The sequence below is a fragment of the Cucurbita pepo genome, chromosome 12 (assembly GCF_057944985.1).
Source record: "Cucurbita pepo subsp. pepo isolate OVF chromosome 12, ASM5794498v1, whole genome shotgun sequence".
NCBI lineage: Eukaryota > Viridiplantae > Streptophyta > Magnoliopsida > Cucurbitales > Cucurbitaceae > Cucurbita > Cucurbita pepo.
This window is the reverse complement of record NC_141809.1, coordinates 14,207,882-14,229,575: the sequence shown is the minus strand read 5'-3', so window position 1 is coordinate 14,229,575 and position 21,694 is coordinate 14,207,882. Positions and strand designations below refer to the sequence as shown.

At 36.8% G+C, this 21,694-nt stretch overlaps 2 protein-coding genes and 1 long non-coding RNA gene across 5 annotated transcripts; 1 reads left to right on the top strand and 2 right to left on the bottom strand.

Annotated features, from left to right (window-relative positions):
* Positions 1-1,806: 1,806 nt before the first annotated feature.
* On the bottom strand, positions 1,807-9,358 carry LOC111786017 (transducin family protein / WD-40 repeat family protein). Of its 3 annotated transcripts, none has more exons than XM_023666368.2 (10): positions 9,170-9,358; positions 8,353-8,921; positions 7,903-8,022; positions 7,325-7,402; positions 6,775-6,951; positions 5,516-5,593; positions 5,018-5,193; positions 4,413-4,571; positions 4,071-4,131; positions 1,807-2,325 (listed from the first exon to the last, which is right to left on the bottom strand). In XM_023666368.2, the coding sequence occupies exons 2-10, from the start codon at positions 8,776-8,778 to the stop codon at positions 2,134-2,136; spliced, it is 1,467 nt and encodes a 488-aa protein (XP_023522136.1). In that variant the 5' UTR covers positions 8,779-8,921; positions 9,170-9,358; the 3' UTR covers positions 1,807-2,133. The 3 variants fall into 3 exon arrangements, with proteins under 3 accessions (XP_023522136.1, XP_023522135.1, XP_023522133.1); XM_023666367.2 differs by having other exon boundaries at positions 8,353-8,907; XM_023666365.2 differs by having other exon boundaries at positions 8,353-8,868.
* A 1,036-nt stretch (positions 9,359-10,394) lies between these two features.
* Positions 10,395-11,226, top strand: LOC111807137 (uncharacterized). Its single transcript, XR_002816911.2, has 3 exons — positions 10,395-10,528; positions 10,643-10,744; positions 10,842-11,226. It is a non-coding gene; the product is annotated as an uncharacterized LOC111807137 (long non-coding RNA).
* Positions 11,227-17,471: 6,245 nt separating this feature from the next.
* On the bottom strand, positions 17,472-20,102 carry LOC111807130 (gibberellin receptor GID1B). Its single transcript, XM_023692712.2, has 2 exons — positions 19,570-20,102; positions 17,472-18,975 (listed from the first exon to the last, which is right to left on the bottom strand). Exons 1-2 carry the CDS (start codon positions 19,606-19,608, stop codon positions 17,986-17,988), a joined length of 1,029 nt encoding a protein of 342 aa, XP_023548480.2. The 5' UTR covers positions 19,609-20,102; the 3' UTR covers positions 17,472-17,985.
* Positions 20,103-21,694: the final 1,592 nt, after the last annotated feature.

The following is a 21,694-nucleotide window of genomic DNA, read 5'->3' as shown; positions in this document are numbered from 1 at the left end:
TTCTTAATAATTTACCGAAGTTTCTTCCACAAGTAGGATTAGCGGGCCATATTCTATTATTAAATAAATAGTTTATCTTTTCATGTCTCGACGTTTTCGCGTCTTTTTTTTCTTTCTAGTTCGTTATAATCTGTTCTCATAACAATTTTGAGCTGTTTCTCGTTTCAATACAAGTGATCGTCCAATTTAATACTACTTTCATTAGCTACAAATAGTTAAATAACGTTAATATGATTTCACTAACAGTCGCCTAAAAGAAATAAACGACGCAAACTAACGTAATGAAAATCATTGCAAAGATATCACGAGTTTCAACCATACTGAATCGAAACCCGTAACATGTTTGTCGTGTATTATTATTCTTTGCTTTGCTTCACAAGAAATTTAAAGCAAATGCAAATAATTGGTAAACCATTATAGTAAAGGCTTTTTATATTTGAAGTAGGAGTTGGACCAACTGCTATCAATTATGTTTCTGATTCAAGAAGTAATAGTCAGCACACTCAATAATGTGTGGCTCTTTCTTACAGCCTCCTCCTCAACCTGGTGCACAAAATTATTTGTCTCTTAAATTCTCATACTCAACACTTTTGAGTACCTTTGATGGAAAGTTAATATCGAGTGACCTGCGTACATCTTACGTGATAGGACGGGCCTAGCTAGATAGACATTTGGGTCTCGAGACCCTACTCGACTGCCATATAAGAGCAATAATGATGGTAGCGCGAGTTCGTTACCCATCAATAATTTAGCTAACCTTAATGAACTTATTAAATCATTTTCTTGTGACAAGAGGACAAGACCATTTAATGAAGGTCACTAACTCCTACCAGTAAAACACAACTACTAGGAAAAGGTTTCCACACCCTTATAAGGAATGTTTCTTCCCCTCTCCAACTGATGTGAGATCTCACAATCCACCCCTCTTGAGGGCCCAACGTCCTCGCTAGCACACCACTCGATGTCTAGCTCTAATACCATTTGTAACAACCCAAGCCTACTGCTAGCAGATATTGTCCTCTTTTGCCCGTTACGTATCGTCATCAGCCTCATGGTTTTAAAACGCGTCTGCTAGGGAGAGGTTTCTACACCCTTATAAGAAATGTTTCTTCCTCTCTCCAACCGATGTGGAATCTCACAATCCACCCCCCCTTGGGGGCCTAGTGTCCTCGCTGGCACACCGCCCGATGTCTAGCTCTGATACCATTTGTAACGGCATAAACCCACTGCTACCAGATATTGTCCGCTTTGACTCGTTACGTATCGCCATCAGCCTCACGGTTTTAAAACGCATCTATTAGGGAGAAGTTTTCAAACCCTTATAAGGAATGCTTCATTCCCCTCTCCAACCGATGTGGGATCTCACAATCCACTCCACCCCCTTTGGAGGCCCAACGTCCTCGTTGACACACCGTTCATTGTCTGGCTCTGGCTCTGAAACCATTTGTAACAACTCAACCCCACCGCTAACAGATATTTGTCCGCTTTGGCCCGTTACCTATCATCGTCAGCCTCACAGTTTTAAAACACATCTACTAGAGAGAGGTTTCCATACCCTCACAAAGAATGTTTCGTTCCCCCTCTCCAACCGAGGTGAGATCTCACAAATACAAGATTAAGAATTCTAACTCCTTAGCAAAATATAACAGAATCTCACCCAAATCTGACTTTCTACCATATTTTGAACAAATCTAACAATCATATACAAACATTGCATAGGGTCAGGAAAATAGAAGTGGGTAGCACCGGCAGAAATAAGAACAATAATAATTCTATCCCTACTCTAAAAACAATAAAAGATGAGAATTAAGAAGAAATATACCGATGCTTGCTATTTCCACCATTTTGTTGATCATTATTCAACAAATTTATACGCTATATATATATATATATATATATGTATGTATGTATTATATCATATTATTCACATAGATTATAGACAGAAACATGATATCAAAGATTCGTCAAGTAGAACCAACAAAATACTGCAACGGTGAGATATAAAATGCATACTAATTGCATCTTATTTTCAAGAGTATGATAGGATGCATGCATCACAGAGCAAGATATACTGCATTTGCCAAGCTATAATCCACCAGAAAGAGCTTGCCTTACAGTTTTCTTCAGCAGTTTTCAATAGAAATGTCGCCTGCGGACTCTCTTCTTGTTCGGAGGAGTCGGAGCTTCACCGCTGCCCGGAAATTCCCATTTGACAACATCCCCATCCCATGAAGAGCTTACAAGCATTGGATATTGAGGGTGCCAGCTACAGTCTCTTACTGGTGATTTATGATGCTTCAGTGTTGCAACTAGAGCTCCAGTCAACTACAAAGGACATAAGAACAACAAAAATAATGCTAAATAAGAATGTTATAAGATATATGGAATACAATTTTCTAGAATCAGAAATAGGTTCACAATCCAATGCTTAACCAACGGAAAAAAAAACTATTTGTAACCGTTCAAGCCCACCACCAGTAGATATTGTCTTTTTTGGACTTTCCCTTTCGTGACTAGCGTCCTCGCTGGCACTTGTTCCTCTCTCCGATCAATGTGGGATCTCACAATCCACCCCCCTTCGGGGCCCAACGTCCTCACTAGCACACTACCCGATATCTGGCTCTGATACCATTTGTAACAGCCCAAGCCCACTGCTAGCAGATATTGTCCTCTTTGGGTTTTCCCTTTCGGAGCCCAAGGTCCTCGCTGGCACTCGTTTCTCTCTCTCCAATCAACGTGGGATCTCACACTATTGATACTAATTAAATAGAAAATGATATTTCAAGAGTTTAAACACACAATCCTTGCTCTAAAACCATGATAATATAATAATGAACCAACAACTTAGCTAATATTTAAATTAATGGTGAATTTAATATTTTCAATATTTGCTTAACACTCTCCTCGCTTGTGTTCAGCATAAGAAACAACAAGTGAGCTAACTAACAAAGAGTTCCGTAAACTTTAAGGTAAATCAGTGATTCAGCTATGACCCGTGTTCTAGAAAGTCAGCAAGAGATTTCAATGAAAAACCAAAAGAACAAGTATTGAAATATAAAAGCTAAAGCTATAACAGCCTGGCCCACCGCTAGCACCGTTAGCAGATGTTGTCCTCTTTGGGCTTTCCCTTTCGGGCTTCCCCTCAAGGCTTTAAAACACATTTGCTAGGGAAAGGTTTCCACACCCTTATAAATGGTGTTTCGTTCTCCTCCCAACCAATGTGGGATATCACAATCCACCTCCCTTCAGGGCCCAACGTCCTCGCTGGCACTCGTTCCTTTCTCCAATCGATGTGGGACCCCCATCAAATCCACCCCCTTCGGGGCCCAGCGTCCTTACTGGCACACCGCCTTGCGTCTACCCCCTTCAGGGAACAGCCTCCTCACTGGCACATCCCCAGTGTCTGACTCTAATACCATTTGTAATAGCTCAGACCCACCGCTAGCAGATATTGTCCATTTTGGGCTTCCCCTCAAGAGTTTAAAACACGTCTACTAGGGAAAGGTTTTCACACCCTTACAAAGGGTGTTTCGTTCTCCTCCCCAACCAATATGGGATATCACAAAAGTAGTAGAGCAACTCCCAATATCCGGGAACTTAGAATCTGATAGGAATGTTATTGGGATATTAAGACTGTCAGTAATTCGACGTAGAGTTTGTTAAGAGAGTTTTGTTATAAATAGAGTGGGTTATAAGAGGAAGACAGGCAATCCTTCGGTTGAATCAGAGCTCGAGTGATATCAAAAGAGGGAGAGTCCAAGTACCTCACATTAATCCAATATATGTCGGGTTCTATCAGAACCGTCCCCTCGAGCATTCTCACTTAAGCGTAAACAATTAAATCATTGTCTACCTTCCTCCCCTTCCACTCCTATGTATAACCAACTCCCTTGGATTTGCACATTAGTAGTAATATAAATAAATGTTTCCATGTGCGAGGCATCGGACTAATAGATGTTATATTACTAAGGAGGGTCGGAGGTATAAATTAAATAATTTCCCGGCTCCAACGTCAACTTAAAACCTCACGTGAAAATAAGATGCATATAAATAAATGTCAAATGACTTACCAAATCATAGATATAAACGCAAGAATTGTGAGATCCGGTGTAGATGTACTTCTGGCCGGTGCTGCAGAGGGGAAATAAAAATATAGTCTCAACTATTAACCATCTTCAATGTATCGAGCACGATAACTAGAAATTCGATTCACAATAGAACAAGGTTTATTGAAAAATGAAGTCGATATCGAATGAAATCAATACTTCCTTGAAACAAAGCTTTAATAGCATAGCACAAACTACTGCATAATGCAAAACTTCACAGGTAATATTTTCATGCAGCAGAGCAAATAGTTAACATCTCGATCGTAATACAGTCATAAATATGCAGTTGCAGCCACAAAAGCTCACCTAGATTCCGGGGAGAAATAACAACGGATAAGCGTTCGCAGGACTGAATGACCCTTGTATGTAGCAACAGATCGATCACGTGGATGCATCAAATTTTTAGCATGGAGTGGATAATCCATCCATCTGTAGTCCCAATCATAGTTTCTGGGCCTATTGTAGCTGGAACAAAAGAGGAGGGTTGTTCATGAATGAAAAGAGTTTCCATTTTAGGAAGGATACCATACTTACTGTCTTTAAAAAACGAGCCGTCTTGCCATATTTCAACTTATAGGAAAAACAATTCAAATAAACTATCATTGTGGAGACCGAGATTTTTACTCCCTCTGAAGGTTCCTTACAAAACCGATACAATTTGATTTATTATTCGTGTTTTATTTTCAAGTCATGCATTGCATTAGACAACAAGCACACTTGTATTAAGGGGAAAAATCATAATAACTCGTTTGAAATACAAAATAATTCATGATGGTAGAAGAATAGTTACTCAGAGAAAACAAAATTACCCTCAGTTTCCTAGCATCAGATGAGAAACAAATACCCAGAATGACTAATAAGAAAAGGAATAAATATAGTGCGTATTTAGAGAGTATCAAAACGGTACGTACTGAGTAGCATTGTTGGACATCTTTCTGATATCCCAAAGTTTGATGGTCTGGTCTTTACCATTGGAAATTAAATACCGACCATCCCCACGACTATCAATGAACGTGATACCTTCGACATGTCCTTCTAGAATCCCTGCAGCCTTCCCTTTAGATATAAAGCAGCGTCTGTCCCACACCTACAAAAATACATCTAACATCTTAATACAAGGAAAAGAACGAACTTCTCAAATATACAATCCTCGAGCCCGCACACTTTCAGGATTAGCAAATAGTTAGTTGCATTAGGTGACTGAAACCATTGGGTTAGGCTAACTCCTCCTAAGTTTTGGGAAAACTATGGTTGCAAGGCCAAAAATCACAACTTCAAGATTCATGCAAGAAAAACTGGAAATTTGTTAAATAATGGGACAAAACATTCATACGCTTCCTTCTAAACTAAAGTGGTCAATCTTTGACAAAAAGTAGCAAAATGTCCTCGAAGTTGTAGCGGATTTGTACCTTACAGAAAGTATCATCACTTCCAGAGTAAACCAGATGGCCACTTTCATCAGCAAAACACACAGTATTCACATCAGACTGTGCACCCAATAAGAAAAAACTTAGAATGCCAGGAAATTTTGTAATGAAACAATTAACAAAAACCTCAGCAGGTACATAATATGCAAAGATTCCTCCACAGGTAAGTAAGTTTAGCTCATGAAGATGATTTAGTAAAGTACGAGACAATATTTTTCGAAACAAGATACAAGATGAATAAGACGCTGGAAGTATATGAACTGGTAAGAATCCTCTTGAACTTACCAATTCTTTGTCTGCTTCAGAAAGTTTCTAGCCTATATAAGGTCAGTAGATGTTGGGGGAAATAGTTAAGGATACTTCAAATCAAATAAAAATAGAAGGGAAAGGAAAGACAAGAATAAAAATATGTTTTTTTTGCAACAATACTTAAAAACAAAGAACAGCCTTCAGAAACTATTCCAAAAAAAATAATTCGGGAATACACACGAAGGTTCCATCATGAACATGTTTCTAACCATGTCGGGGTGACCAAACTGATTTGGAAAATTACATGAATACGGTATAGGATATTCAAATTAGACACACGTTGACAGGCGGGATTAAGACTGTCAACCATATCACCAATCATCAAACCATCTCCCAACCAGACATTACAAGCTATGTTTTAGCCGTCACTCCATAAAATTTTGATTCACGATCCCATAACTGATTTTATGAACTTATACAAAGATTTTCAAGCCGTTTCTTCACTAGGTGACACCAGACAAACTGTCTAGTAGTAAATGGACAAAGGAATTCAGGTTGTTGCTCTTTTGTGGATGTCATCTTACAAAAGAAAGCTTGTAATTATTCAGTAATTCGAATATAGAACTTCAGTAAGTCTCGCAATTCATTGCAAGATGTACTTTTCTGCATAAGTTTGAGATTAGGTAGCCTATCAGGTCAACTCTAGAAAACATACATGTACCTTAAACAATAAAGCCAATAAATTAGATAAATCAAAGAGCAAGGGAGAATAAAAAGTTCTTCTTTCTTCATTTTTTTTTCCTAACAATTGGATATCACGGATTTTTACGAATACAAGAAACATAACAGTTTGAATCATTAAAATGGCTAAAGTTCTTTTTTTTTTTTTTTTCTTTGCATGCACTAACAATAAAGCAAAGTATTGGGAAAAAAAACTCTACAGGCACATGAGGCGTACTGTGTAAATACTAGAGAATGATTTAGAACATTACTCTGTGAGCCAAAATTCGAAGCGAAAGCTTATTAGTTTCAAGATCGTAGACATATATAGAATCATCGCTACTTCCAGCAACAAGTTCTCGTCCATCTGTTGAAAATTTCACAGAGAAAATTCCAAAAGAATCTCTTCCATCACCATGTGCACAGAAATCCAATCCCTCATGAACCTCCTGTATCGTTTTAATATGAAAGTGAAGCAAGAAAATTAACATAGAGAAAAGGGTACGCAATATGACAAATGAAAAATCCAGATTTCCAATAGTCTTAGTCAAAAAGTTCAATAAGGTCTCAGATAGTAGAGAGATGCCAACAACTAAAGTAGACTTATATATATATATATTTCTTTTTGTAGCTAAGATACTTCCAACATTCCAAAGTACATTAGCTAAACAGTCGAAGTACGGAGAATCACAGTCAATAAAGCAAGAGGTTGGCCAAGAATTTATGCCATTACATAATATGAGTTATATAGCATCAAAGAGATATATTTCAATCCACGATATCAACTGAAATTTCAGATTTTAGTAAATTTTGAACCCATACCGTAATATTTGCCAGAGACTCTGTTTCGGCGGATGACACGTTAACAATGTGGATGATTGGTGACATGCTGGCATAGACCTTAAACAACAAGACCAATAAATTAGATTATTAAAAAACAATAGAATAATAAATTCATCCTAAAACATCAAAAGGATGCTTCCCCATCATGATAATGCTACTATAATTTCAATGGGGTTTTCAGCCTATTGTTAAGAAACAAGGTTTTCAACCCAATCACGAACAACCAAAATACCGTAATCTTGTGATTTTAAGACCAGACATGTACATTTGTAATTTATCAAAATTAACCAAGCAAAATAAACAAAAACCTTAGCAACCAAACAGTAACACGTAAAGACATACGAGAAGATTTTTACTAAGTTATTTGAAAATTCAAGCACAAGAATCTGCGAATGAAGACATGCAACATATTACAATTAAATAATTACTTATTCCCAAACAAATGTTAGATAACTAGAGAAGATAAATAGCCAACAAGCTATTCGATAATGCCACAGTGCCATGGAAGCAGATACCTAAGGCTTGATACACGTATAGTTTCTCGAGTAAGCACTTACAAGGAAACGCTGGTCAGGAGAAAGTGATGTATCAGTAATTGTCCACCGCAAACTTTTTGCAAGAATGTTCTTTTGAACCTTCCACCCATTATCCACATTATAAATTCTAATGTGGCTCCCCTGCCAACAAATGTTCTCGTAATTAGTTAATAGTTACAGTACAAGGTAATAATCTCCCACGAGCCAATTTTTCGACAGAGGAAATATAGACACTACGAGGATTAGGCACATTTAACTCATTTATGAGAACTAAAAACAGGAAAGGAACAACACAGATAATAGTACGATTAGGACAAACGAAAAAGATCGAGATTGTTAAACAAAAAATAATAAGTTAGAGAGAGAGAGAGCTACAAAGTTAAATTTTGTTCTCCAACTAACCGAATTTGATCCGAAGCCACAAAGAGATTTCACATATTAACATTTAATACAAGGGTTGCTCGGAGGTACCTGAAATCCTGCAACAAATAGAGAACCATCTGACGAAAACTGCGAGACATAGGCTCGGCTAGTCATTTGGTCCACAAGCCATGGACCATTAACAGGCAAATATCTGCTCAAAATGTGACAACAATCTCCAGCTGAGAACCTTCCCTTCCCTGAATAGTTACATTCCCGGCCCGCCAACATTTTTACAGGGGAAATATATACCTCCCGCTTCCCAGGCAGTACTTGACTCAAATGTGAACTAGGCCCTGATTTCATTCTAGTAAGCTGTGCAATTTCATCATCTAAATAATTCAAAGGCTTATTGGACACTTGACCTTCAACCGCTGCATTGATACTCATGTCGCCATCACAGTCAGAACCAATCTCTAGTCTACTCAAAGCGTAACCCATATCACCAATGGTGGCCCAGCTTGGGATACCATACATCTTAGTTCAAGAACACCCTATAATATGTCGATGGACACACTCGTAAAACTTCAGATTAACCCTCATCTGAACCCCGACTTCATTCCATAGCTGTTTCCCACAACCCAGAAACAAGAAAACCCAAATGATCTGTTAAGAAATTGCTGGAAATTACGTCAAAAACAATTAAAACTCAATCAGGTCCCGTAAAATTAACCCATAATCCCAAATCCCAATGGGTAATCTACTAATATCAACAATTTAGCCCCTCGATTGACATTCTTTCACTCTAGAAAATGAATTTATTCATACAAGTTGGGTTAAATTCAATTCAATTCAATTCTAAGAGCTGACGAACATCAAACAACATGCATATTACTCGCAAGGAGGAAGAAGGGGAAGAAAACCTAACCTGTGTGGTGGGAAAGAGATGAATTGTGCGAGGAAGAAGATAAAATATCAGTTCATGAGTTGAATTTCGTATGGGAATTGGATAATGAATGGATATTAGTAGTGGGTATGGGCGAAATGGGTAGGTGTGCTGTGGACGATTAATAACTCCTCGTTCCTCGTGTTGAACAAGCGCTCTGTGAATTTTCTATTTCTCCTACCATTTTTGTTTCTACTTAAATGCCTTTTTATCAAATTAAATTTTTATTTTATTATTTAAATTATTATCTATATTGTATTTATAGACGTAGAAATTTTAATTATCAATTTTATAAAAAGAAAATTCGATAAATATATGAAAATATTAATTTCTTACAATTTTTTTAATATTTATGTTTGATTGATCCTTTTCGGATGTAATAAAAATGTTAATTCAGTGTCTATGTCGGTGAAGGCCACTAAACTTGATTAGACGTGTCATGCCAGTGTTGGCAAGTATCTATGACACATGGTTAGAGAGTGACGTGGTGCACTTTTGGCTATCGTGTTTCGTGAGAATGCAACCTTTGTGTCTATAACTATAATGTTATTTTGTGTCTCGAGATTTGTCGAGAACGACAAACTTAGTATTAATATTCATAATACGAGATGATATTATCATGCCCAAATTTGCAAACTTTATTCCAAATAAGGAGATTCTAACCCGACCCATTCCAACCCTATTCAATCCCGTCCAAACGACTCCGAAAAATTAAATTACAAAGTTTGAGTAATTTTTTTCTCTCTATTTGGTCACGGGCCTTAAAACGTCCTATTTAAAAAATTTGAGTTTGTAACCTATCTAGGTTTGTGCCATAAACGTTATCGAGTATTTAAATTTTTAATTCTGCGTATGCGAGTTTTTTAGTCTAATAGATCATTAGTAAGTATTTGAACGTGCATATTTGTGTTTATTAGCCGACTAAATTTTTAATTGGATAGATTATTAATATTTATGTAGACTACATTTTTAAATATTTTATATTTTTAAAAATTAAAATATATTAGACAAATTTAAAAGTTTAGGGTATTATTAGAGATAATAGAGAATTTCATTTTATAAATTTTAAATAGGTTAGAGATTTATTATAACAAAACAAAAATTAAATTGAAGTATTTTATATTTTTAAAATTAACAAATTTATTAAACAAATTTGAAATTTGAAAATGGATTAGTTTTTATTATTATTAGTATTTTATTATTTATTTTTATTTTTATTTTTATTTAGGAATTACGCGGGGTGCGGTCCCAAGAACTAAACGAGCCATTTTTGGCTTCGCGCGTACCATTTTCATGTTGCTCTCTTCTCTTCTCCTCCACCGATAGAGCTGGGCTGAAGAGGTGAGCGTTTCTTCTTCGTCTTTGTTGAATATTGTTCTTTTCTGAAACGTAAATTTTGGTTAACGATTCGTTTGTTTGTGTTTTTATTTTTGTAATGGACATTGTTGCATTTAGCTGTGGCCGTTCATTTGAGCAATCAGGAATCTCTGCACTTCCGTTCAATTTTTTTTGTGTGTTTTTGGAGCAGCAATTGAGCGATCAACATATTCATCTACGGTAACAGTTCTTTCCATGCGTTTCTGGATTTCTTTTTTGTACTTTTGGCTGTTTAATCAGATAGGAATTGTTTGATCTTCCTCTGATTTGATTGTAGATGCTTTATTGTTTGGTTTCATGAATCATTGGGATGAGGATCTGGAAGCCTGTAAAGATGAGTTTTGATGAGTTTTTCACGAATGGAGCTCATTGTTTTATGACCAGCGCTGGGTAAGTTCCCTTTGGACCCTCGTATTTTTCCCCAGTCTGATGTGCAATTTCTTTTGGGACCACAATGAAATGATTACATAGCTACTCCACTTGAGTTTAGATCATATATCACTTGTGGCCAAAAAGCTGATTGGATCCACATTATCAATGCCTGTTGCTTTCAAGACTTGCAAATGGCGAGCATGTAAAATGAATAGACTAGATACTGTAAAGAACCAGTGCAAGATGTCACATTCACATCGGTAGTCTATTGTTTCTCTCCATTTTAGATATCTTTATCATCTATGTTCTCTCTCTCTCCAATGTGGTTAGATGGGCAAACAGATAAGATAACATAGAAGTGGGTATGTTACCGCCCAAACCCACCCCTAGCAAATATTGTTCATTTTGGCTCATTATGTATCGCTGTCAATCTCACGGTTTTAAAATGCGCTACTAGAGAGATGTTTCCACACCCTTTTAAGGAATGCTTTGTTCCCCTCTCCAACTGCCGTGGGATCTCACAATTCACCTCCCTTGGGAGGGCCAGCGTCCTTGCTGGCACAATGCTCGGTGTCTGGCTCTAATATCATATGAAATAGTCAAAGCTAATCGCTAGCAGATATTGTCCGTTTTGGCCTGCTACATATCGTCGTCAGCCTCACGGTTTTAAACGCGTCTAATAGGGAGAGATTTCCACACCCTTATAAGAAATGCTTGGTTCCTCTCTCCAGCTGATGTGGAATCTCACAAGATAATCTACCATATTTTGAATTCTAGTGGGTCAGTTAAAGTTCATATATTCAAAGTCCTTTGTCATTCTTAAGAGAATACTTTATTCAATTTCAAATAACCAAACTTAGTTCGTATGGCAAACACAATTTCATCCTCCTAGCTCGCCTTTCATTTTGGCATTTGAATGTCCACTTTCTGCCTTTGTCTTGTAGAGGAGATAATGAAAGAAAGAGTGTACCTCAATCATTCGATTAATTGCAAAGCATGTGCTAGCAATAAAAATATTTCCGTTCGATTATGATTGGGTTATATTGTTCCCAATGCCATGGAGGCATGTGTAAAGTATCAAACTTCCTTTCATCCTTTTTCCTTTTCTTTTAAAAAATTAACATGTCCTCCTCTCTCCTTTTTGGACTGCGAAAGCTATTAGAATGATTTAGTGCTTCCGCCTGTAATTTTGTTTGGGGCAGTATAGTCTATCAATCCTTTTTGTAATAGCTTATGGTTACGAGAGAAAGTGACCCTCGAGCAAAAACTCACCAATTAACTATTAGATGACTTATTTTGGAGGGAATGGAATTTTTCGAGCAAGCATGAGATATTAATAACACTAGTTTGAAAAATTAGTGGTTTGTTTGCCTATCATAGTCAGCAACAATCATTAAAGCTACTCACTTTCTATTTCTAACTTGTCTCTTTATCACTAATGAACGAGCCATCTTTTTTTTCTCTTCTTTCTCTTTATAATAATAATAATAAAAAAAGAGAGAGAGATATCATGAGTCTAGCAACAAATGGCTAATTTCTATATCATAAATAATTGTAAATCAATAGATTTTGTATGCATGAATGCATCTGAAGTTCGCTTGGCAGTGTAGGAAGTTGAGATTGGCTGAATTGCCTAAGTAATAGGCTGAGCTTGCTAAATATTTAACCAACAAGTTAAGTTTGATGAACTTGGTCGTCAACATGTAGAGTATGGAAGAACTTTCACCAAATTCATAAAAAGTTCATGTAGTAGATTGCAGTTCTGTTTCTTTATTTTCGTTGTGTCCTGTTGTTTCAATTTTGCACATGCTGTTCTATGTTCTAGTTCTAGGTTATGCTTTTGGACCTAATCCTACTAGGTGATTTTGGTTGCAACTTGTGCTTCTAGTTCATGATTTTACTCTGCTTCATTTTGGTGAAAATGATTGTATGGTTTTGGACCTAATTCTATTTTGTGAGTGTAGTGGTAATAGTTATAGCATATAGTTTTGGATATATATACACATATGTTCGTTTGTTATATAATGATACAAAATGTAGCTCTAATCCATAAGAATAAGATGTAAAAGGTAATTAGAGAAATCCTTGGAGGCGAACACCAGGATAGAGGCTCGATTAGCTAACGACCAAACCTCTGTATGACCTCAAGTTACCCAAACTTATAGGGGGAGTGAGGATGCATTGTCGTTGTAAGGCGAGGTGGGGTATCATTATTTTGGGCTTTGGGTACACTTAGGCTCTAGGTGAATTGTGTTGCTAGGGCTCATGGGTAGGAGAGTGTGAGATCCCACGTCAGTTAGAGAGGGGAACAAAGCATTCTTTATAAGGGTGTGGAAACCTCTCCCTAGCAGATGCGTTTTAAAAACTTCGAGAGAAAGCCCAAAAGATAAAACTCCAAAGAGGACAATATATGCTAGCGGTAGGCTTGGACTGTTACAAAGAGGTTACTAGCACTTTCGAAATAGTTGGTGAGGTCTGGTTTCTGTTTGGTTAATTTCTGACTTACCGTTGCTTGTAATGGTTGGTAATTTCCAGTTAGTATCAATAGAAAAGTAGCCCCCCTATTCGATCTGCATCCGTGTTGTTTAGCTTGTTGCAGGCTCTACTATTAGAGGGAGATTCCTAACAACCTTCTCCCAAGCTCTCCAAATCCTTATAAACTTTATTCTTCCTTTCAGGCCCAAGGCCCAAATACAAAGAAACCAACCTGCCACAAAAGGAAGAATGCCTTCAAAGAAACTGATAACCCAACCCATATGGGTTGGGTTATAGATTGAGCGGTTTTCAAGTTGAACTAATCAAACTTGTGATAATAGATAACCATGAAGTTCATGAATTTATTAACCCAAAATTCTTAAGCTCATTTATATTTCTAACCCAAAATCAATTTTAAACCCAAACCCTTTTTATAGAGTATATTAAAAGCTAGGTAGGATGACAATTTTGGGTTTTCATTAAAACTCAGTGAACTTAACCAACCCAACCATAATTTTTATGGGTTTGTTTGAGTTGGGTTAGATTCTTTGAGTTATCAGGATCTACGCCCCGAACAACTAGGGCGGGTCTAAAATATCACAAAAACCATTCCAACTCAGTACTACTAGCACACCTTTCCTCTAGTCTACCAATTTGATCAGAGCTTTGGGAGGCAAGGACGAAATTCATATTATTGTTGATACACCAAGTCATACGAAGGATATAAAAGAACTTCCAAAAAACAAATGATCTATGGATTCTTCCCTGCTATTACAGTTCAAGAAACTTAGGTCATTGATAGTTCACTCATGGACCTCGAAATCAGCACAAGGCTCATGTCAATATCAATTTGGGGGAAGAAACTACATTATAATGGATCAAACAGAAGATTTCTTACTTTAATACAGTGGTAACTTGTTAACTCGCTACAGAACTCGAAAGTTGAAGGATCCAGTAAATTTCATAATTTTAAGAATTTCTGTGCAACTTAGAGAAGTGAACATTTTTAATATCCCTATTCATAACTTCATAATGTTCAGAACTATGAACACAAAGAAAGATCTCGATTATGTAAAAGAAAAAAGAGGTCATTTCTCGAAAGTAACTTTGGAGAAACCTTTTTCTAGGCATGTCTCCTCGCCCAATTCTCTTTCTAGAAGAGTCTGAAATGATCTCAACTTCCCAATCTTCGAGAAAAAGAAAACATAAATAAACAAACACTTACGGTTTGGTAGAATGAGGACATCAACCATCTTTGTTTTTGAATTATTTGGCCATAAGAATAATGAACGGGCTATGGATTTCAAAACCACAAAATGAGGGGAAAGTGGGGAAAAAAAATAAATAAAACACAGAAACCAAAGGGAATCCCTTTCTTTTAATGTCAAAACCCCATTTCTGTCCATTCATTTTCCCTCTTCAAAAGGGGTTCAAGTTCATGAACCTCCCTCATAAGTCAACCTACTTTGAACAATTGTTCATTCACTTTTAGAGAGTGAGGGTCCACCTTAACCTTCTTTGTCCTTTCTTGTTGTGTTTTCGTGTTCTAGATTTTATTTAGTTCCTCGATTTTGTAGATTTTTTAATGACTTGTTACGTCTGGGATCGAAAATTCTAGGATCGCTAGCATTGTGTTTGGATTGTGCAAGAATGAAAGAACGAAGAAGAGTTAGGAACTAGAAACTTAAGTGGTTTACCTTATGTTTATTTGGTTTGTAGATTTATATATTGGAGCGTAAATTGGGAGTTTTATAAGCTTGAGTTTGTGTAGTTCGAGGGTTAGTTAACTTTGGTTAAGTATGTCTATGTATTGAAATACATGAGTTTCGTTTCTTAACGTTAAGCTATGCAATTTATGAGCAAATCTAACATGAATATTGCTCAAATGGTGAAATGTATGAAATTTTCTCTTATGGGTCGAAGGTTTGAATTTTCCTTCTATTGACTATAAAAATATTCTAAAGAAAATGCTCCCTCAAATTTTCTAAATTATATTTGTGTTAGATTTCCAAGAGATTTTTAATAAATGCTTTGACAATAGAACCTCCGAAAGAAAAGTAGGACGTGTCGGTCACTTGGAAGTATTTAGTCTTATACGGTGGTCCTTGCAGATTCACACAGGATTCCACATACCCTATCCTATTCAAGTTAGAGTATAAGCTAATGATATTTTAGGCTACTAGACTCTCGCCATTAGGGTACGACACTCCACCGCTTTGCTTAGCAGCACGATGCTTGTACTGCTCTCCCACAACTCCATTTTCACGGTTCAGACTGCTCCCATTTTGCTCGCTTGTTTTTCTTTTATTTTTTAGCTACTAAGATATTTCAGTTCACCGGATTGTCTCTACCTACCTACCCATAGATTTAACAGCAGTTTGTTGTACTAAAACAAGAATGAACAAATGAATTCTCTAGTTTCCATAGCTGGACAGAAACAGAAAACCTAATTTGTGACATTTGATCAATCATAAAGACTAAAGTGAAACAAAACCCTAATCATACAACCGAACACATTCAAGAAAGCCAACACTCGAAAAAGAAAAAGAAAAAGAAAGAAATTAGGTAAAATAGGAAGTAATAATTAAGGGGAAAAAAGCATGTTTTGTTCCTAAGACAAAAGAAAAAAAAAATGTTGGTGAAGGACAAAGAAAAGAAAGGCAAAGGGGAAAGGAATAAAATGACAAAAGTTGGGAACTTTTGGGTTTGAAATTTGAATTATAATAAAAGTTTAAATGATTTCCCATTGTGATTGACAGATTTGCAAAACATAAGCATATATTCTAATAATTATAATAATAATAATTATTATTAAAAAATTAAAATAAAAAAGTCAATATTTTATTGTATGTTTGGGACAAGATTCCATCATGTCTTTGTCCAAAAGCTTAGCTGTTCCAATCTTTTCCAATGCCTAGTCCAACACTTCAATAACCATTCCCTTTCTTTTCAATTTTCCTTCAAATTATATATTTATATCATAATAAAATATTATTACCGACACGTAGTATTATTCACTTTGCAAAAAAACTCAACCGAGCACTTCAAATATAGACTTGACCTCATGGGTTCAGAGCTTAGAGATTCTTGATTTCGAACCCGTGTCCCAAACAGGCTCTCGATGTTCATCGAGATAGGGCGATCGATGAAAAGGAGGAGGTTTGGGGATTTTGATGCTATCCCAAATTCCAAACCCCCTTCCTCCTTTTAGGAATAGTGTACAAGGAAATGACAAGAAATGATCAAATCAATGTTTGTAGGATGGTGAAGTCCATGATTAAGACATGGTCTCCAATCATTATTGGCCGCAAAGTTTTATGCTATTTATGGATGAGACGTGGGCAACCCATGTCCTTTTGAGAAGATTGGTAGAAATCAATTATCTTTTCATTCAAATCCAAATATAAAGAATCTAGTCGTGAGCTTACGACTTTCTTGAAATGACTTTCTAAGTGCTTACAATTTTGTGAAAAGTCATTCTCAACTAACCCGTATCGTGTAATAACCCAAGCTCATCGCTACCAGATAGTCTGTTTGTCCTGTTACGGATCGCTGTCAACGCATCTATTAGGAAGAGGTTTCCACATCTTAATAAGGAATCCTTCGTTTCCCTCTCCAACCAATGTGATATCTCACAATCCACCCTGTTGAGGACACAGTGTCCTCGCTAGCACACCGTCCAATGTTTGACTTTAACACCATTTGTAACAACAACTCAAGCCCGCCGCCAGCAAATATTGTCATTTTTGGCCCGTACCCTCAACCTCACAGAGAAATCCCAAGGAAGACAATATCTACTAACGGTGAGTTTGGGCTGTTACAACACGTGTTCAAGTGGATACTTACATCCATCTCACGTAACTTTAACTAACTAAGGACTCTACAACAGTACAGTACTCAAAATCCAATGCGACACGCATCTTAAGTAGGATCATAACATCAAAGAAAACGAGAAAATCTTTGTGTTCTATCTATGTAGAACCTATCGTACTCGAAATGAGCTACAAACACTTCACCACACAAAAGAAGAAGAAGAAATGCACAACAGCTAAAAGAGAAGTATACAAACATAAGCCTTTATATTTCATCTCTAAACCACATGTATAACATACAATTCACAAACAAGATGAACCATAACCCTAAACCTGTGTGAAAAATTAGTGCTTATAAATCAGAATGCCCATAGTTTGTTCATCAAAAGATTCATAAACCAACAAAAGTTACCCCTACACTTCACACACTCACTTGTTTAATGGCTGGAAGAGTCAAGCAGGCAAACTTTGAAGGCTTCTTGGCATCTGAACTTTCTGCTCTTTCAGGCTCCTCATTCAACTCATATCAGCTCTATAATTTTGGCCACTTAGCTCCTGAGTATCAATAAGCAGCAGCAGCAAAGGAGCAGAAATAACTGTATATCATATATATATATATAACTACAAAGCATTACAACAAAAGAAAGAACAGATACCCAAGTCATCTGTGTAAAGCCTGTGTTAGGTGTAGCAGATTTTGTTCTTGTTTTTTTTTTTTTTTTTTTTACTTGGGTAGGAAAGTTAAGTAGCTGTATGAACAGTTTAAGGGTTGATAAAGTGGTCTATCTCTTCCATTAGACAGTAGAAATGTTCATTGTTTGGCAAGAAATAGAACCCGATAGTCGCCTTCTCGAGGAAGAGAAGTTTCACGTCGTGGCCGGAGTCTTTCAGGCCTTGCACATATGCGAGTTGCCAATCTTGCATCAGGTCCAGACCGGCGACAACGACGAGACTTTTTGGGAAGTTGATTCCCTCTAGGCTTTTGGCTTTGGGGCCAAAAATGTTACAAGCTGGGTGATCTCTGTCTTCTCCTTCAGGGAGATAAGCTTTCCAGTACCAATCTCTGTCTTGAATGGTTACGAAGTATTTACCGTCGAGTTTCTTCTCTGATTCGGTTCTCTTTTCGCCCCCGAACATCGGGTGAAGAAGTATGTTGCCTAATACTTCAATGTCTTCCTCAGCTGCCCTTGCTGCAACATGATGAGCTATGTTGCCACCAGAACTATCACCAGCTAAATACACATGAACCTTGGAATCCTTCCCACTTTGAAGCCATTTCTTTGATTTCACCCATTTGAGTGCAGTCCAGCCATCTTCATATGCACATGGATATCGATATTCAGGCGATCGACGGTAGTTAACCGAGACAACAACCGCCTTGCAGACACTTACGATACGGCGGCAAAAGGTGTCGTAAATAGCACTGTTGGCTGATGAATGAGCAAAGCTCCCACCATGAAAAAACAGGATGACAGGTACAACTTTTGACTTGCTTAGAGGCTTCTCAAGATCAATGATGCCCCAGCGAGCTTCATTATCTGGGGCTGGCTGATAAACTCGGTTGAGAAGGCCAGAAGCTCGATCGACATTATCGAATGAGAAAACCCCATCAACTGGATTCACATTGGCTGGAACTTTACGCTCGAGATACTCCGCTAACTCACGGTTGAAAGTGCCATCAGAGCGGCGGAGGATGGTGTAAGCTAGCTTGAAATTGGATATGAGCACCCATGTGTTCAAAGGAACAACCCTCTGCATCAACAAAGATCAACCCAATGAAGAAAACTAAGAGATAATCAGATAAACCCAAAGTCAATATCAAGGATGAACATGATTATTCTGTAACGGTTCTAGTCCACTGCTAGTAGATATTGTCCTTTTTAGGTTTTTCCTCTCAGGCTTCCTAAAACGCGTCGGCTAGGGAGAGATTTCCACACCCTTATAAAGGGTGTTTCCTTCTCCTCCCGAACCAATGACATAATCTCCAAGCATTTCAGCAGCAAATGCAACTAAGAATCCATCAAAACATACCAAAAAAATAAACTCACCAGCTCACTGTTAACCAAAAACCATCATGAACAATTCAAAACCAGTCAAGTAGTTCACAGAAAGCATCCAAAAACCCTCTAGAAGTCAAACAAAGTGCTCAAATCCTCAACACAAAAACTTACCAAAAACTCAGCATACAAGCAAGAAAGCTTAGAAACCCAAAATCATAACCATTAAAAGCAATGGAAAAAGCTACAAAACAAGAACAGAAGAGACCCCCATAAATGAAACCATTAAAACCCAATTCAAAATCTAGCAAATAGCCAGCAAATGAACACAGATTACGCAACAAAGTACCTTAGATTCATTAAGATTGACTTCATTACTCCCAGCCATCTCCTCTTCTGTCAAAAACCCAAAACCCAAAACCCAAGAAATCAACGAAGCGTCAAGAACACAACCAGTGATCTCCACTCAAAACAGCATCAAAACCCCTCTAATTCAAAGAAACAACAAAATGGGTAGAAATATAGCGATGATTGAAGACGAGAAAAACCCCTTTAAGCAGTGGTTTCTGATGAACAACACCCTTTGTTACAGAAACAAGGAGAACAGAGAAGGGCGATAAAGGCAGGCAGGCAGGCAGGCAGGCAAGCAGCAGGCAGGGAGATCAAGGGATAATAGAGAAGAAAGAGAAAGGGCGTTTGATGGTCAAAATCGCAAAGGGGGGAAGAGAAACGACGGTGGTGGACGGAGACGAGAGAGACGACAAATCGGGCGGCCGAATTGAACTGTTCACAATGGACCTACCATTCCAATATATATATATATATAATAAAAATCTCCAAAAATTAGTTCTGCCTTTATTCTCTCCTCCTCCTTTATAGCGCAATATTTAAAATGTGGGTGTTGTTTGTGTCGTTGAGGAAGGGCTTGTTTTGGAGGAAGAAGAAGAAAGAACAGAAGGGGTTTTGGAGGTCAGTCAATTTTAGTGAAAATGGAAAGGTTCCAAGGGAAGAATGGGCTAATGCCAAATGTCAGACCCATTTTCGGATTTTTTTTTTATTTTTTTTTATTTTTTTTTTATTTTTTTCTAAAGCAGGGGCGTCGTCCATAGATTATGGATCCTTTTTTTTTTTTTTTTTTTTTTTTTTTTTAATTATTATTTCACTATTTACATCCACTTTTGAAAATTTTATCCTGTTTTCTTTTTGGAAAAATTCAATTAGATAAATAATGGGTTTTTTGGGCGGTAAATTCTTAAATGAATAAAGGTTTTTTTTTTTTTTTTAATTCTTTAAAAAAAAACAAATCAATTTAGATTATTTATTATAAAATATTTTAATGATTTTTTTTTAAATATATATATAATGAACAGGTTATGGGAAAAATAAATTAATATTTTGATTATTTATTGAATTAATCTCTTTTTTATAATTAGAATTTGTTTTTATTAGAGCTTTAAGCTTCTTTTTTTTTTTTTCTATTTATTGTTGATCTTGATTGAATCATTAATTTAATTGATATGGAAGATTTATGGAATTTTTTCAAATTAAATTTTTTTTTTTTTTTACTATGGTATATTTCTTAACTTTTAAAATTTTCAATTTTGTCGCGTAGGGAGTGGTATGAGGATTTAATTCTTTAGTTTAAAAAAAATGTGTACATATTAAATATTATTGAGTCATGCTCGTGTTGACATCACTATTCCAACGAGCCTATATTGTTAATAAATGTATCATCACTACCTCAATACGTCCTAGTTGTAACGAGGGCTTGGGACAATTATACAAATCACACTGGCACTATTTAAGAATACTAGAAAATATGTGGGTAATATTAGATTATATGAATGTGTGAGATCTCACATCAGTTTGAGAGGGGAACGAAGCATTCATTATAAGGGTGTGGAAACCTCTTCCTAATAGACACGTTTTAAAGCTGAGAGACTAATGACGATATGTAACAGATCAAAGGGAACAATATTTAAATGGTATCAGAGGTAGACATCAGGGTGGTGTGCTAACGAGGATGCTGGCCCCTAATTGTGAGTTCTCACATTGGAGAGGGGAACGACTATCTCACAGACGCGTTTTAAAACTGCAAAATTGACCGTGAACGTAACAAGTCAAAGTAGACAATATATGCAAACGGTGGGTTTGGGATGTTACAGAAGGATTATTTTAAGGTAATTTGATTTTTTGATAATTAATATGTTTTTTTTTTTTTTTGAATTTTATTAATAATAAAAAGAAAAGGTGGAGACAGAGTTTCCTGCGTGCGGCCAACGCCAAAGCACGTGGCGACAAGGGGTTCCGTCTGGACTCATTTTTGCCAAACCCACCAGCTCGTCAACATTTAATTTCCAGAAATACCCTCAACATTTTTCTAAAATTACCAAAATACCAACGAGAGCGACACGTGTTTTGTCCTCTTCACAAAGCGCGTGACGGCATGTTTTTTGTCAGAGTCTGATAGGAGG